The sequence below is a fragment of the Lingula anatina genome, chromosome 2, assembly GCF_051362555.1.
Source record: "Lingula anatina isolate TDL-2025a chromosome 2, LinAna3.0, whole genome shotgun sequence".
NCBI classification, from domain to species: domain Eukaryota; kingdom Metazoa; phylum Brachiopoda; class Lingulata; order Lingulida; family Lingulidae; genus Lingula; species Lingula anatina.
This window is the reverse complement of record NC_141768.1, coordinates 42,645,886-42,661,198: the sequence shown is the minus strand read 5'-3', so window position 1 is coordinate 42,661,198 and position 15,313 is coordinate 42,645,886. Positions and strand designations below refer to the sequence as shown.

The 15,313-nt window shown below is 35.9% G+C and overlaps 1 protein-coding gene and 1 long non-coding RNA gene across 6 annotated transcripts in view; both read right to left on the bottom strand.

Annotated features, from left to right (window-relative positions):
- The window catches only part of LOC106157571 (uncharacterized), a 112,566-nt gene that overhangs the window by 6,037 nt on the left and 91,216 nt on the right, over nt 1–15,313 (bottom strand). For all 5 annotated transcript variants that reach the window (XM_087003717.1, XM_087003715.1, XM_087003718.1 and 2 more), the window contains exons 148-171: nt 15,114–15,233; nt 14,663–14,848; nt 14,300–14,428; nt 13,777–13,959; nt 13,401–13,526; nt 12,927–13,121; nt 12,407–12,526; nt 11,970–12,155; nt 11,491–11,640; nt 10,962–11,144; nt 10,401–10,700; nt 9,957–10,094; nt 9,284–9,484; nt 8,794–8,934; nt 8,498–8,628; nt 8,151–8,263; nt 7,767–7,904; nt 3,162–3,349; nt 2,223–2,462; nt 1,883–1,974; nt 1,464–1,574; nt 1,212–1,286; nt 659–898; nt 75–189 (exon numbers count right to left, since the gene is read on the bottom strand). In XM_087003717.1, coding sequence (XP_086859843.1) covers nt 75–189; nt 659–898; nt 1,212–1,286; nt 1,464–1,574; nt 1,883–1,974; nt 2,223–2,462; nt 3,162–3,349; nt 7,767–7,904; nt 8,151–8,263; nt 8,498–8,628; nt 8,794–8,934; nt 9,284–9,484; nt 9,957–10,094; nt 10,401–10,700; nt 10,962–11,144; nt 11,491–11,640; nt 11,970–12,155; nt 12,407–12,526; nt 12,927–13,121; nt 13,401–13,526; nt 13,777–13,959; nt 14,300–14,428; nt 14,663–14,848; nt 15,114–15,233 — 3,801 coding nt within the window. The remainder of the gene's footprint in view (nt 1–74; nt 190–658; nt 899–1,211; nt 1,287–1,463; nt 1,575–1,882; nt 1,975–2,222; nt 2,463–3,161; nt 3,350–7,766; nt 7,905–8,150; nt 8,264–8,497; nt 8,629–8,793; nt 8,935–9,283; nt 9,485–9,956; nt 10,095–10,400; nt 10,701–10,961; nt 11,145–11,490; nt 11,641–11,969; nt 12,156–12,406; nt 12,527–12,926; nt 13,122–13,400; nt 13,527–13,776; nt 13,960–14,299; nt 14,429–14,662; nt 14,849–15,113; nt 15,234–15,313) is intronic.
- Nucleotides 4,594–7,575, bottom strand: LOC147763718 (uncharacterized). The gene is made up of 2 exons (XR_015332744.1): nt 6,908–7,575; nt 4,594–5,303 (listed from the first exon to the last, which is right to left on the bottom strand). It is a non-coding gene; the product is annotated as an uncharacterized LOC147763718 (long non-coding RNA).

Sequence of the window (15,313 nt, the reverse complement as noted above, 5' to 3'; positions counted from 1 at the left end):
ATTGCTGTGATCTGTGCCACCTATCTTCCACAAGAAAACTTGTGAAAATAATGTGATGTTAATGTTATGCTTACCTGTGTTTCTTCATCTGGATGAGTCATATAGGCTGGTGGTTCAACAAACTCTGCACCGTACATAGTTCCTCCAGGCACATATAGGTGGCTCTCTCTGTTCATGTAACGTTTGTATCTAGAAAAAAAAAAAAAACAACAACATGTATTATGCAAGATGCGAATCAATGGCTCATTTTGTATAAATGCAAATGATGTCATAAATAAGCATATTTTATGGTTGTTATGCAAGTAAATAGTCATTGCTATATTTAGTGGTACTGATTGTTAGCACATGCACTTGCAGTGTCTGTTAATTCAAGAAGTGTAATATCTCTTATGCCCTTTACATTTTATGCAGCCTGTATCATTATGTTTTCAATATTGGTCATTACATGTAAAGGGGACTCTTTCTTACATAAGAGCCAGGCTATTAAGTCAATCGATCAAGGAGCTGCCATACAGATAAGTATACTGCACTATGTGGCAAGGGCCTCATGAACAAACTTCCATACAGACAACAATAGCTCAATTTCACCAAACACATTGAAATGAACCAACATACCAGAAATCAGATGGCCAGAGCACTGACCAAAGGATGACCTTACCTTGACCAGAACCAACACAGCAAAATAATGCCCACAATGGCCAGAATGAGGATGAGGAGGGCAATCACCAAATATGGCCACCAGATGTCCCCATCGTTCATGTAGACAAACTTGCTCTCGGCTGCAGTGGGTCCTTTGGTCTCTCCAGTGTAAGGAGCACGGATGTCATCCACTCTGACACCAGGTCCTGCCTTCACTGCACTAGCAATTCCAGCAACAGCTGCCTTGTTCATGATTTTACTGGTGTTGAATAAGGTATAAAGATAATCAGATATTATAGAAACAAAATGTTGGGCATTACATTTGAAATACTAAAATTGTTTTTGTTAAAAAAGTTATAAAAAGTTATTAAAATACATTCTAAAATGCCTTTTTCTAGCCTGAAGATATAAAGAGACAAAAGGAAATGTGTAAGGTATGGACTTCATAGAACTTGGTCTGAAATGGCCTCCACTTGCAAAAAGTTAGATGAAGACGATTAAATCTTTCACCTGCTTTAGCACATAGTAGAGAACAAAAATAGGAAAACTTAATTAATACAAATGTAAATTACCTTTCAATATCTAGTTGTGCCCTCTCCACAATTTTCTTAGTTGTTGGATCTACAGCCACAAACCACAGGTCAGTACTGAGGTAGAATAGAACAGAAAATGCATGTAATATATTTAATAAATCAAGGGAAAACTTTTTCTATTTTTGTCAAACTACATGTGACATTGTTCTGAATATTTGACATGAAAACTTACAATGCAGACATATAAGATCACATCAAGCAAACAAATTAGAAAAAAACTCGAATACTCACTCTTCATCAGAACTTCTGATTTCCACATTATTTCGGATTGTTTGAACCTGCAAATTGGCATTCTCTATCTTCTCAATAAGAATCACATAACCAGACTTCTGTTGTAGTATGCTGTAAAACAGAACCGCACTATTACTGAACTAATGTACCTTTTACACTGAAGCTGCTACTGATGCAGTATTTTTGAGAAATTCAAACTGGTAGAAATGTTCTATCTTGTGAGCCAGATACTGCAACCATTTATAAACAAACAAATAAATAAATATACAAATAAATAAATAAATTTACATATATAATGGAAAATATTTTTTTTTAAACCCACAGACATAAATATTTAATACAATTCATGGACTGTGTACATAAATTGCTTAGGTATATAAATATCTTACATGCACTGAACACATTTCCTACACACTTACTCTATGATGGCAGCCTTGTAAGCAGCTACTTGGACTGGTTTCTGCTTAGCTATTCTCATTATCATGCGGTGGCGATCCAAAATGAGATTGATCTAATTTAAAATAAGGGTATTATAAATATCTGGAAATTGACTAGGTGTAGAAACCTGGTATTTTGGTATATTACACCATATTCACTCTGTACAATAGCAGAAGTGAGCAAACTTCAAACAACAGCTTATTTTACCTTAATTAAGGCATAATAACTTGTTGATATGAAAATTCTATTCAGAATGAGAAAATGACGCTAAATGACAGAAAATTCTAAGTAAAATTATGAATTAATTAAACTTATAATTACCCAGGCAACATTAACACTTCTATTGGGTGTTTCCGTAATATCAGTGGGGTTGTCCTCAGCAAACACCTCCAGCTTGAAGGGCTCCGCAGTGGTCTTGTTGCGCTCCTCTGTATAGACAAAGTGCTTGGTAGTATAGACCTGGCCGTCCCGTGCAGAGATGGTGAAAGGAAGTGGGGCACCATTTGCAGGAGGAATGCCGTAGGTGACATTGGCATTGGGGCCCAGATCAGCATCGGTTGCCTGTCAAAAATGCATTTTGTATCATTAAAAACTGAGTAACTGTTTGTGATTAAAAATGCAATTGTACTACAACCGAAGAATTAATTATCTGAAAATTTCATCTTTTCCCTTAATCACCAAGGCACACCACATGTTAAACCACTGACAAAATTGCATTTCTGATGAAAATTGCATTCAAAATAAATCCATTTCTGGGCTCTAAGTCAATAACTTTTGAGTCACACTCTTAAAAAGAGTAACTATCACTATCAGTAACTATCACTGTAAAAAAGACATTTAGAACTTGAAAAGGGTTTAAAGATCTAAAATTTTTAAAGAGTATTGAATAGGATATTCCTTGGTGATTAAGGGTAAAATGTTGATATTTCCAAAGAAAACACTCTTACAGCTCTCTATTTCTGTAAGACAGCTTTGTACATACAATGTAACATATTCTGCATGTTAAAAAATGTAAATGAAAACTGGAAATTAATATGAAAAGGAAAGGACCTCCTGTTTGATAACTATAAAAAAAGGAAATATAAGGCCAAAAGAGGAAATATAAGGCCAAAAAAGACCATCCTTATTTTTCCACTTTGCCAAACACAGACAATGGATATTATAAGTGATGAAATACATCATGGAATAAATAAGACTAATGCCCAAGTTGTAAATTCCTGAGCAGACTGGACAAATTTCTTGGGCATAGTTATAACTCACCCAGATTTGTACAACTGGACTGAAGGGGAGTGCAGCAGAAGAGATGACGCCATAGTACACGCTTTCCGTGGGGTCACGTATGGACTTGAGGTACGGGGGCTGGCGGTAAACAAACTGTGGTGCATTGTCATTGGCGTCGAACACATGAACCAAAACAGTGGCAGGCTGGTAGGTGTGGTAAACCACAGCTACAAAGAAATAAACAAAAAGATTTTATTTTTCAAAAACTTGTTTGTAGCTTTTTGAAGGGCATATCTGACTGACAAATCAAACAGTTGATAAATACCTGATATTCTTAGTATGACTCAAAACTTCATGTTTGGTCTTTTACACCTAAACCTGTTAAATTCTAAATCATTCTCTCCCCCCCCCACCCCCCCCCTTGACAGCATGCAACACAAACTACTACATATGGTGATCATTATTATCATTCTCAATAATTAGCAATACCACAATCAGTCCATAGCTCTTTCCTTGCTTCAAACATTCTAGTCCATTACCTACACTGGTCTATCGTTTCATTGTGTGAAAAGCTCCAGTGGCCAGACAATTTTCACGGTGCCATGAAGATAAACAGTTAAAAAATACCCACAATAAATTCGGCAACCGTAGGATGCGCCAACATATAGATAATTGCGATGGTATTTATGCCGAAATATCAAAATGAATAGCCCTGCCGTTCCAATCGGCAATCCTCGACTGTCGAGTGCGGAGACATCCGAGTAGTTCCAAGTGCTGCCGTTCTACCCTTTAAACCAATCAAAGCAACGGAAAGGGGTCACGTGATCACTTGACCTACATCTCATCGATGTAAACAATGAATTTCCATGCGAAGCTTGCACATTTAATAGATGATTCCCATGCGTTGTTTCAATAAAAAAAATAAGTCCTAGGTTTTTAAAATCGATGTCAATATCGAGAGAAAGATTTAAATAGTTGGAGAATACGTGTATTTTAGGTGTATTTATATAATTGGCTAAATGATGACGTGAATTCACGGTTAAAAGGTATGTAGTATAGCCCGTACACTGTGCATTGTACCACTTCTACAATCGCACACAGGTCACACTATTACCCAATATAGTGATGATATAATCACTTGCATGTATGTTCAGTAATGTTACATTGAATGCATTTTAAATTCTCAGGTGTGTTAAAGCGCATATAATCACTTAAAATTATTTGACTCAATATTTTACACTGATAAATAGTACAAACTAGGTATTCATGTGGGCTGTCTGTTTATGAAGCTGGCAAGTGCTCAAAAAATTATTTCAAAAATATGTAAGTGCTTCACTAGGTAGAATAATTGAGTTTTTTATGTTCAAGTTTATCTTTAAATTGCAGAGGTACAATTTTAAAAGAAGTTTGATTATTGCAATTAATTGCAGCATTGTCTAGTAACAACAGCATATTAAAAGAAATAACAGCTCACATTTAACAAGGCTTTTATGATATATATATAATATATTTTTTCCAACTTAATTATTTAAACTGTGAAATTATAACTTTCTACATTTCTTGTGCATATCTGAAAAAGATTAATAAAATGCCATTCGAACAGGTACACTTAAAATTTTGCAAATGGATTTTAGGTCTAAGAAAGCAGGCTAGCAATACCATTTTTAGAGCTGAGCTTGGCAGTTACCCTATTATTTCAACTATAACTAAACCTGTCTTAAGATTAGTCTTAGACTGGAACAACTACTAATAGATAATAGAACTGTAAATCAGGTGCACAGTCTTGAGCAAGATACAAAGGGAAACACATGGACAGAATCTATCCGAAGATAACAACCCACCAAAGAAATTATATTAAATAGAAAACCTTTTGGAAATATTGAACATAAAAATCGAAAAACACTTCTGGCAGGAATTAAATAGCTCAATCTCAAACAAATTAAGGACATACAAAACAATAAAAAAATATTATGAATGTGAAAATTACATCAAAATGAGTGTCTCCCCATTAAATATCAAAACACTTGCAAAAATTAGACTAAGTGACCACAACTTTTTTTTTACAAATAGTGCAGATAGCTGGCAGCACTGGTGACTTTGATATACCAAACCCTGAGACTGATCTTAATTTCTTGGGAGATGGACCTTGTATTTTGGGAAGAGTACAACTGGTTGATGGTTCTGTAAAAGAAGCAAAATAACATTTTACTTTTCATACCATATATATTAGTGCATTATAATGTGCAGATACTGACTACTACAGAAACAACTTTAACGTTGGATAAATATTCAAGTGGGTGTAACAAAGATATGTAAAAATAGTAATGTGCTCAAAATTCAGTTATAAAAACAGTTGCCCTGTATAAATAAAAAGACAACATAGAATACATATTTCAAATAAAAACATCTGGATACCTGGATACACAAATGATTTAGCAAATACAGAGCAGACCGCAAATCCTTGATTGTTGCAAGTGCAATTGTATATACAATCACTATGATTTAACTATAAAATAAATGAATAATAATGAAATAAGATAAGACAGTCGCATGTGAGTTTATCACATGATTGACACCAAGTGATATTGACAACTATAATTACATATATCCTCATGATTCAAAGGGCATAGGGTAGGTATAGGATTCAATGTATTAGTGGCTCAGCATGTTCCTTTTATGAGGAACTAAGCTGTAACAAACTATAGGCAAATGAGACCCACTGTTTAATATTTGTTGCAACTAAGACAAATTAATCAAGCTTAAAGATCTAATAATTAATAGGGAGCCCACTAGCATTCTGCTGCCCAGATTAATATCAGATGCCTTGAATAAAAGTGACTCTTCTCTTTAAACTGAACTATATCTACCAGTCACCCTACTCATTATCATTATTCCTTTATTGATACTGTTTGTCAACGTATTTCTTTATTGATACTATTTATGTATACCTTTACTGATTCTATTCATAAGGGAAAGTTACAAGGATTATTCCTAACAGTCCTAATTAAATTAATCACATTGCAGCTTGTTCTGTGAAAAGCTATCCTACTTTTTCTGGCTCACAAGATACAGTAAATATTCCCTAAAATACATTCTCATTGAAGTTGGGCTTAGCCTATACATATTTATATTCACTAATGGTTGCACATGTGCAGCAATGTATTGGGGGGGAGGAACACTCCACAAATAACATAAAAGATTCTACCATGATACTTAAGCCTCTGTCTCATAAAATCCCACCATAACATTTGTTTGTATATCTTGTTGTGTGAAGCCTTACATTATTTTGTGTAAATGCAATGCTAATTATGATAAATATGGATGAACTAATAATGAGATGTTAATCATGGCAAGAACATACAGCTAGCTTAGGCTGTATTCCCAGAGCTTTTAGATTGATCTGTCCCCGCGGGGAGTCTAACTAGATTACTGTCAGATAATCCGGCTTAAATGTCCGTCCCGCCTACTACAAGCTGTAAGGGGGTATTTAACTTTCGTGTCCGCCCCACTGACAGCTGTTTAGCGTGAACCCCTAAAGTAGATCTATCTAATCTCTGGAAATGGGGTCTTATTCAACAGAGAGGAGTTGTTTCATATCTTAAAACCTTTAAGTATTTACAAATAAAATAATAATAACACTAATAAACTTTTTTATCATTTTCTTATTTTCTTTCTTTCATATCACTTTTATCAGTCACATATTGATATGTAACATCAGCCACTTACAATGTAAACATCACACGATCGGGGCTGACTTAAAAACAAATTACAATATGTTGACATACCTTCTTCAGCAGGACTGCCTTGTTTCTCAGCTTTCTCATACTTCTTTGCCGCCTGAGATAGCCCCTTCTTGTTAATTAGCTTTCTGTAGCAAGAAAAGTGACATCGTGGTTTGGCTTCCAAATCGTCGATTCCTTATCTAAATCCGTACTGTACGGATCCACTGAACAGCAGCGGCTTCTCTGCTGCCAAATTTCAGCCATTGTTTCGCTGCGACTCTAAAAGTTTCCCAGCGAACACGTGTGATGGTATCTAGAGTCTCTTAATTAGCTACCTTCTTCTATGTGCATGCAACACGAAAGATGAGAATTTGGCGAAGATTTCGCGTCTCCCTCCTCAGACTCTTCATTACAGCCGACCATGCTGCTTTGTTTACATGGCATGGCCTGGTGGGAAGGTGACGTGACCCCCTTTCCGTTGCTTTGATTGGTTAATCTGATCTGAATCTGATTAAAAGGCTCGAACGGCGGGGCTATTCATTTTGATGTTTCGGCATAAATACTACCGCAATTATCTATATGTTGCCGCACCTCTCGGTTGCCGAATTTATTGTGGATATTCTTTTACTGTTTATCTTAATGCACCGTGAAAATTGTTTGGCCACATCACATATTGAAGGAAAGAGCTTTTCTAAACGCTTTTATGCATATCAGGTGGGGGACTATTCACACATGCTAATACAAATACTAATGTTTACAAAGGGACGTGTAGGTACCATTTTCTTAATAATCTTTGGTATGGACACATCATTGGAGATTGAACGAACATCTTCCAACATCTCGAGACAAGCACTCAACCATTATCCAGAAAAAAATGTCTAAAAATGTCTACAGTCTTTAAACATTGTCTGCAAAAACCTACCCCTCTTTTTCCTAGAGTTCTCTGGGTTAACATTTTCGACTGTAATTGTTAAATTGTAGAAGTCCACAGCCTCCCTGTCCAGATCTCCAATCTGCCAAAGTTCACAATCCTTGAAATTCCTTCTGATTTCAAACACATCTGAAAAAACAACAGAATTCAATGTGGTCATGCTAAAGACAAAATGACCCACATCTGACAATAGTTATACAAGAGGCTGGCGTGGCAAGAACCGTTGTGATACATTCATTGTAATGGTAAGTCAGTTATGTGTTGTGTTCTTTGTGACAGAAAGGTACATATTACAGGTACTAGTATAATAATTCATAGCTTTTAGAATCTAACTACTATCAAATGGCTCTATTCAGCAACACATATATTACTTACTACCAATATCTCTAGGAGCAATGTTACACTGTACAGCAGCATTGAGCAAAGAGTATCGAACTGTCAAGTGCAGCAGCTTCCTGTTCTTGGCCACATTTTCTTTAGTGCCAATGCTGAAATTAAAAGCATTTAAAATTAAATGACATGTGACATGAAGAAAGATGAAGCACAAGCACAAAATGATATTATTAATAAATAAGTGAATCTGAAATGTGGATGATTATTGCAATGATTTGATCAGAACTGTCTTGCTTTTATACTTAAATATATCAATTAATTAGTTGTATATGTATATATAAGGTAAAATGTACATATATTATTATTTTTGAGATTAGTGCTTTACTTACTAGTATAAATTCTTTTCAAACCCTAGGACCTTCTCTCCAGTGTCTGGTTGGTCTTGTCTTGCTACATTAATCACAACCAATGCTGTGGAACTCTTGGGAACAGTGGCTCCATCTTTGGCAATGACAGTAAACTGAAAAAAAAAGAAGACTTTTCAAATGAGTCTTGGTTTTATAATGTTATTAAGTCTGTCCATGATGCAATTATTGACTCACATTTACTACAGCAAAGAATCTGAGACAAAATCTTAGGAAATACTAAAAATATTGAGATTTCCTGTCCAGGGTATAACACCTACCGTGTACTGAGTTCTCCTGTCAATGTCATTGACCAGTAGCTGTCTGATGGAGACAACTCCAGAGTCGGGGTGGATTTGGAAGAACCTGTTACCTAGCTGATCTTGGGAACTGATACTATATGTAATCTTTGAGCTAGGGTACTGAAACAAATAAATGAATGAAAATGCAATAAAGGAATAAAAACAAAAATCATCATTCAATGCAAATTCAATGCAGTTTATTGTCACAGTGATATTAAAATGGCATTTGTTACATACTGATGTTGCTTTGACTACCACTAGGTTGGTGACACATCACATAAATATCATAACAATAACAAAATTGAAGGGATAACTGTGCTGCTCTTTGGAATATTCAGCAGCAATTGGTATAATTGCTGAACATTATTATCATTATTTTACACAGTGAAAATAATTTAAGATATTGGATTCAATGCCTTTAACAGAGAACTATTTTCACATTGTTGACAATCACCAATTTCATACTTACTCCAGGTTGTAGAATGCTGTCTTCATCGGTAGCACTGACAGTCACCAAGTTGGTGCCATACGGAATCTCCTCACTGACATTTTGTAAATATCTGTCAGGGCTGAACTTTGGACCATGTTCGTTTCGTAAAACAATAACATCGAGGTATGCTGTAGCAGTGTATGGGATAGCTCCAACTGTATCTGTGGCTGTGATTTCCATCTGAAATACAAATCATTTAGTTGTGACTATGTATAAAGTTGTGCTCTTCACGAGTCAGATACTGGTAAGTTATCTAAATGTTGAAACTGTTGTCATTGGCATCCCTGTAAATGACAAGTGAAACAGAGCAAACTGACAGGACTTAGTTCAAAACTACAGACAGCCCATTCCATGTCCATGTTGTTAGTATATGCCAATTGTAACTGTCATATCATTGAAATGCACTGTCATAATGTTATAATTATAATATATGTCAGTGTTGTCAAATATGATCATGACTGAACTACACCGCACAATGATGCACAGAAAAAACACTGTGAAATGGAAACTTGTATATGACCAACTGTCATAACCACAAAGTCATGTGTGGAATTCTCATGCAATATTAAGCCTCACTTTGTCAGTTATGGTATTGAACAGTAACAACATTGTCAATACTACAGCATGATGACATTACTATACATGTACTCACCTGGTACAGCTTTGTCTGTGTGAGATCCGTGTACAATGACTGTGCTACAGTGACAACGCCTGTATTAGGGCTGATGATAAAGTATCTGGCAGCACCAGTGGTACTGCCTCTGCCTTGAAGAGTGTATCGAATGGAGTTCTATAAAAATACATACATGTATATAAATATATGTATATTAGTCATTATTGAAATAGAAATGATGCACTTGTGAGATACAAGAAACAAAAATAGAATTAAAATAATGAAAAAAATAGGCGAGCAATGGAGAAACTTGACAACAAAGCAGAGAATGCTCATTGTGTCATATGAGGTTGCAACAGCTGAAATTAGTTACAATAAATAAATAATAACTAAAAATAAAATATATAAACATTTCACATATTCCATCAAACTAACTTAAGTCATTTATAAACATCTTCCATTGAGGTACACCTATATTCTTACCCGTCCATCAGCTTTGACTGTCTGTACAGGTGTCTGCACTCTGACATACTCTGAGATGGTGGCATTGTAGGATTCAGTGCTGAAAACTGGCAAAACTGAGGGCCTGCTGACGTATACGATCACTGTGGCGGTGCTGGTCTTCTCTGGGTTTCGTCTGTCCGTGGCAATTACTTGGAACTCTAGCAAGTCGCCAGGGATGGTCTGAAGGTTCCTGAAGATGCTGATGGTGCCTGAGACCTCATCCAGCGTGAAGTATGAGGTCACTTCATTGGAAACTGCCATTTTGTATCTCACTGCATCCTGAAAACCAATTATGAAAATTTATATTCTGAATCATATAAGAATGTTGTGGATTGTTCACTGGAATATAATCAGCTACATGATGGTATCTGGAGACAGAATAAATTTGTATATGTTTTTGATTTTTTAAGGACTTAATTGCAAAATCTGATTTGATGACAAATATTACTTTGACAAACTCATCATTGCCATGTAGTCTACTAGTCAAGGTTTTAAAAAGAAAAAAAAAACTTGTGAAAACTGGGTGAAATGTCCACTTACTCCATCTAAATCAGTAGCTCTGACAGTGACAATCTCCGTGTTGATTCTGTCTGATTCAGACACATTAGCAGTGTATGTTGACCTTGAGAATACAGGAGCGTGCATGTTTCTGCTGACGTAGATGTTGACAATTGTGCTTGCGCTTCTTGGAGGAATGCTTCTGTCTGTTGCTTTTATTACCAACTAAAATATGCAAATGGGATTTAATCATAATATCAAAAGCACTGAATAGGGTGGTTATGGTGCTCATATCTGCATTTAGAAATGTCATCGCATAATATCTTGATATCAGTACAACTGCCCCAATATGCTTTCCTCGTGTACATAGTGATTTCAGATGCTTATTCCACAACAAGGTATCATGACCGTGTTATAACATTTAAAATTCTGAAAGGGAAGAAAAAGCAATTCTTATCATATCAAAATGCTTTAAATACTGGACTTTACAATGATACACAACTACTGCATATCTCTTCCCATACACTTTCCATTTTTCAGCTGAAGTTTATACTCTGTTTATAGAACATACTTTATACTCTGTTCTTTTCTCTGGGTCCCCTGTGAGATAGCTGGCTACTGACAGGTCTCCCTCTGTTGGATGGATATAAAACCAGTGTGTGATGGGTTGTGGAGATGTCCTGGTTGATGCCTCTGTATCAATGGAATATGTCAACTGACCCTATTAAAAGAAAAAGAGACACTCATATTTTACTACCTTTCAATTTTTGTAAAATATAAAATCTACAAGTATGGCACCCAATCACGTAATGCATTTTAGTTGTAAATCTTTCAACACTGTATTAGTAAAACTTTGTATTCCCAAACAGTGCAGATGATCATGAACCATTGATATTGAATAAGGATCGAATATGTGATTGTACAATTGTATAAGGTTGGAAATAATGCCTTTGGGTTAAACTCTGAAGTGACATGACTGTGTATTAAGCTCAACATAGTGTTTTTCACTCCTTTCACTGTATTTTCTGTCATGCTATCAATGCAACTTACTCCCTTTGGATCAGTAGCAGTGACTCTCTGTATTGGCACAATTCTCTCCTGTGTTTCGGTGATGTTGATGGCAAAGGCAGAGTACAGGAAGCGGATTGGTTCTGCCACTCTTAGCACTCGGATGTACACTGGAACAGAGCTACGACCATATTCAGCATTTCTTGTGTCGTAGGCATCCACTGTCAACTACAATTATAAAAGATGGCAAATATAAGATTAACTTACATTCTCTATTAAATTATCTACATTTTACATATCTGTCCACCATATGGTTTAATTCAAATTTCTCATGTGCATGGTACTTTAAGTTACTTTTCCAGAGTAAAACAAAAGCATACCAGTATAACATATTGTTTGAAATAATTCACTTAATCCTTTATCTGTACTAAATAACAACAATTCTGCAAATACAGCAGACAAATTCTCTACAAACATACACTGAATGTGTTGACGTCTGTAATTTGTTTCAGATTGGTGGCAAGGTAGATGGCGCCTGTGTCACGATTGATGCGGAAATGCTCTGCACCGGAGCCAATCAAATCATGTCTGAGTTCACCCTGTAAGGAAAGCACACAATAAAATATGCCAAAACCTAAAAGATGACCAACCATAAACAACATGCAATGCCCTTTTCAAAGAAAAAAATCCTGAAAATCTCAGCAATTTGCCCTTTACAACCAAGTAAAAAGCAATTCGAAACCTTTAAAAAACTGCCATGTACAAATCAGTTTTCAAGCTCATATAGATGATTATTTTTACTATTACAAAAGGAATTTGCCTGTTTCCAGGCAAGCTGAAAACTTTTAACTCAAAAACAAGGTTATAAAGCGTAATTTTGTCAACAGTTTTGGATGTAGTATGCCCTATTCATTTTGCACCTGTGAAAGGCTACAAGGTAATTTTCACAGTTTACGCCAGAATTGATGAAGTGTGGATATATAAGAATGTATACCCTACCAGTAGTGCCAGTCCATTTCTTATGACCTCTACTTGGACCACAAACTGGTTGAGTGGCGCCAACTCGGAGACATTGGCTCTGTACTCGCTCTGGGTGAACCTCGGTACTGTGGTGTTCTGAACCACCCTGATCCAGATGTTGACATCTCTGTATTTAGGCACTGGTCTGCCACCATCTGTGGCTCTCACTGTGACCTGGAATAGAACAGGTGTTTGATGGTATATCCATTATAAATGTTAACAGGAAATAGGTGTCAAAACAGGTTTTTTCATCATCTCATGTGTCATGAAAATAGAAAAGAAAATGGTTTCTAAATAGACCAAATGTATCAGGTGTGTGATCAAGGTCACATAATGAACCATGCCTCGCAGGTAGAAAACAGTAATATGGCCATGTTATGTCAAATAATGCTATATGTTTGTGCTAATATATAAATACAACATTTAACCACCGCCACACCCATATTTACTTACAATGTAGAGCTCTCTGGTGTCCCTGACAATAGACCTCCGGAGAGAAAGAACACCAGAATCAGGACCAATCTGGAAGGTGTCATTGTGCTGGCCTACTACACTGTATCTGATCACACTGTTAGGACCCTGGTAAAAAAAAGAAACAAATGAACAAATTTGTTCTTTTTATTTGCATATATAAAGAGAGAATATTGTCAGACTGTAAGAATCTTCACTATAACCCTTAGGGACTTCATTTTTCCTCAGTATTACTGGTATTTTGTGTGGGACTGGTGGTAATGCGATAGTGCAGATGATATATTAAAGTAAGAGAAAAAATTAGTGTTAACCCTTCCTCCTTCTCCCTCCACACTAAGTATCAGTGTCATAGACTTACCTCTGGATCAGGATCTCTAGCAACTATAGTGTAAATCTTTGTGGCGACCTCTTGGTGTGAAGGTATGGTGAGGTTGGCAACCCTCTCAAATGTTGGTGCATACTGGTTCCTTGTGACAGATACAAGCACCACTGCCGTGCTGGACCTTTGAGGAGTACCACGGTCTTTAGCTTCAACCACAACCTGGTAAAATAAAAGAAAATCATTTTTCTTTCCATCAAATCACCCTTAGAAGTATAACAGCCACAGAGACTTAATTTTAATCTAAGGCCCTAGGTGTGATGTAAAATACTGAACACTGACTGCAGCATGACATGTTTTGTGAATGATACAACAAAATATTTTGTTGGGGAGATTAATCATCTGTGTTGTTTAAATTAACTGAGTAAGTATTGTAACAAATTTGGTGCATCTGATGTGACAGAAAATTGCATTTTGATGTGTAACAAATATAATGAATATTTTAATATTTTACTGTGATACTCAAATACAATATCTTATATATTAATGAATTACTACATACTGTATATGAGGTGGCCTGAGTAGCATCCTTCCACAGAACCTTGCTGATCAAGATTTGCCCAGAAGTTGGATGGATGAAAAAGTATTCTGGGGCATTTTCGTTTCCAATAATATTGTAATACAAGGTTCCCTGCAAAAATAAAAAGTAATGTTTGAAACTGCTGTAGTACATTGAATATTTTTCACCATTAAAAAATGAGAAAAAAAATCAGTCGAAGCAAGGTATTCAGTAATTGTGAATTGCGATAAAATTATATGTAAATGTTTTATTCCAATTGGTTACAAATAAAAGAAAAATCACCAAGCCATAAGTAATTGAACTTAAAAATGATCCTGATAATCTGTCAGTAACTATACTGCTTACATCTGAATCCCCATCAATTGCTGTGACATTGGTGACCAAGTGACCCACATGGGCGTGTTCATCCACAGTGGCCGAGTAGTCCGTCCTTGTGAACTCTGGTCTGTACACATTACGATTCACTGTCACTGTCACTGTGGCACTGCCAACGTTGCTGGGGTACTTCTCATCATAAGCTATGACCACAATCTGAAATAACACATAGAAATAAAAAGCATGAGCCAAACAGCACTAACATGGCTTCTGATCTATCTTAAAATAAGCTTTACATCAGTTAAATTTTCTTTTGGTATAGCTCTAGAATATATCATATTCTCAGAGAATATACAGCACCAATGGCTGATCGACTGACTCAATGAAATCTTATCATTTGCTTTTCTGTTCATCCTCATTCGCCATTTTAACCTTTTAAAATAAACTTCTATGTATAAAGACATACAATACTATCACTCACTCTGTATTGTTCATTATTGTCCCTGTCCAGCCTGTCTTTGACACGTATGTCTCCATTCTGGTTTATTACAAAACGCTGTGGTGCTGGGCTGATGCCATTAATATCATAGATCAGCCGGCCCTGGGGGAAAAATGGAAATGTTCAAGAAATGCAGTCTGATGTTATGTTTACTCAAGTATTAACTTGGTCCCATGTAAGAT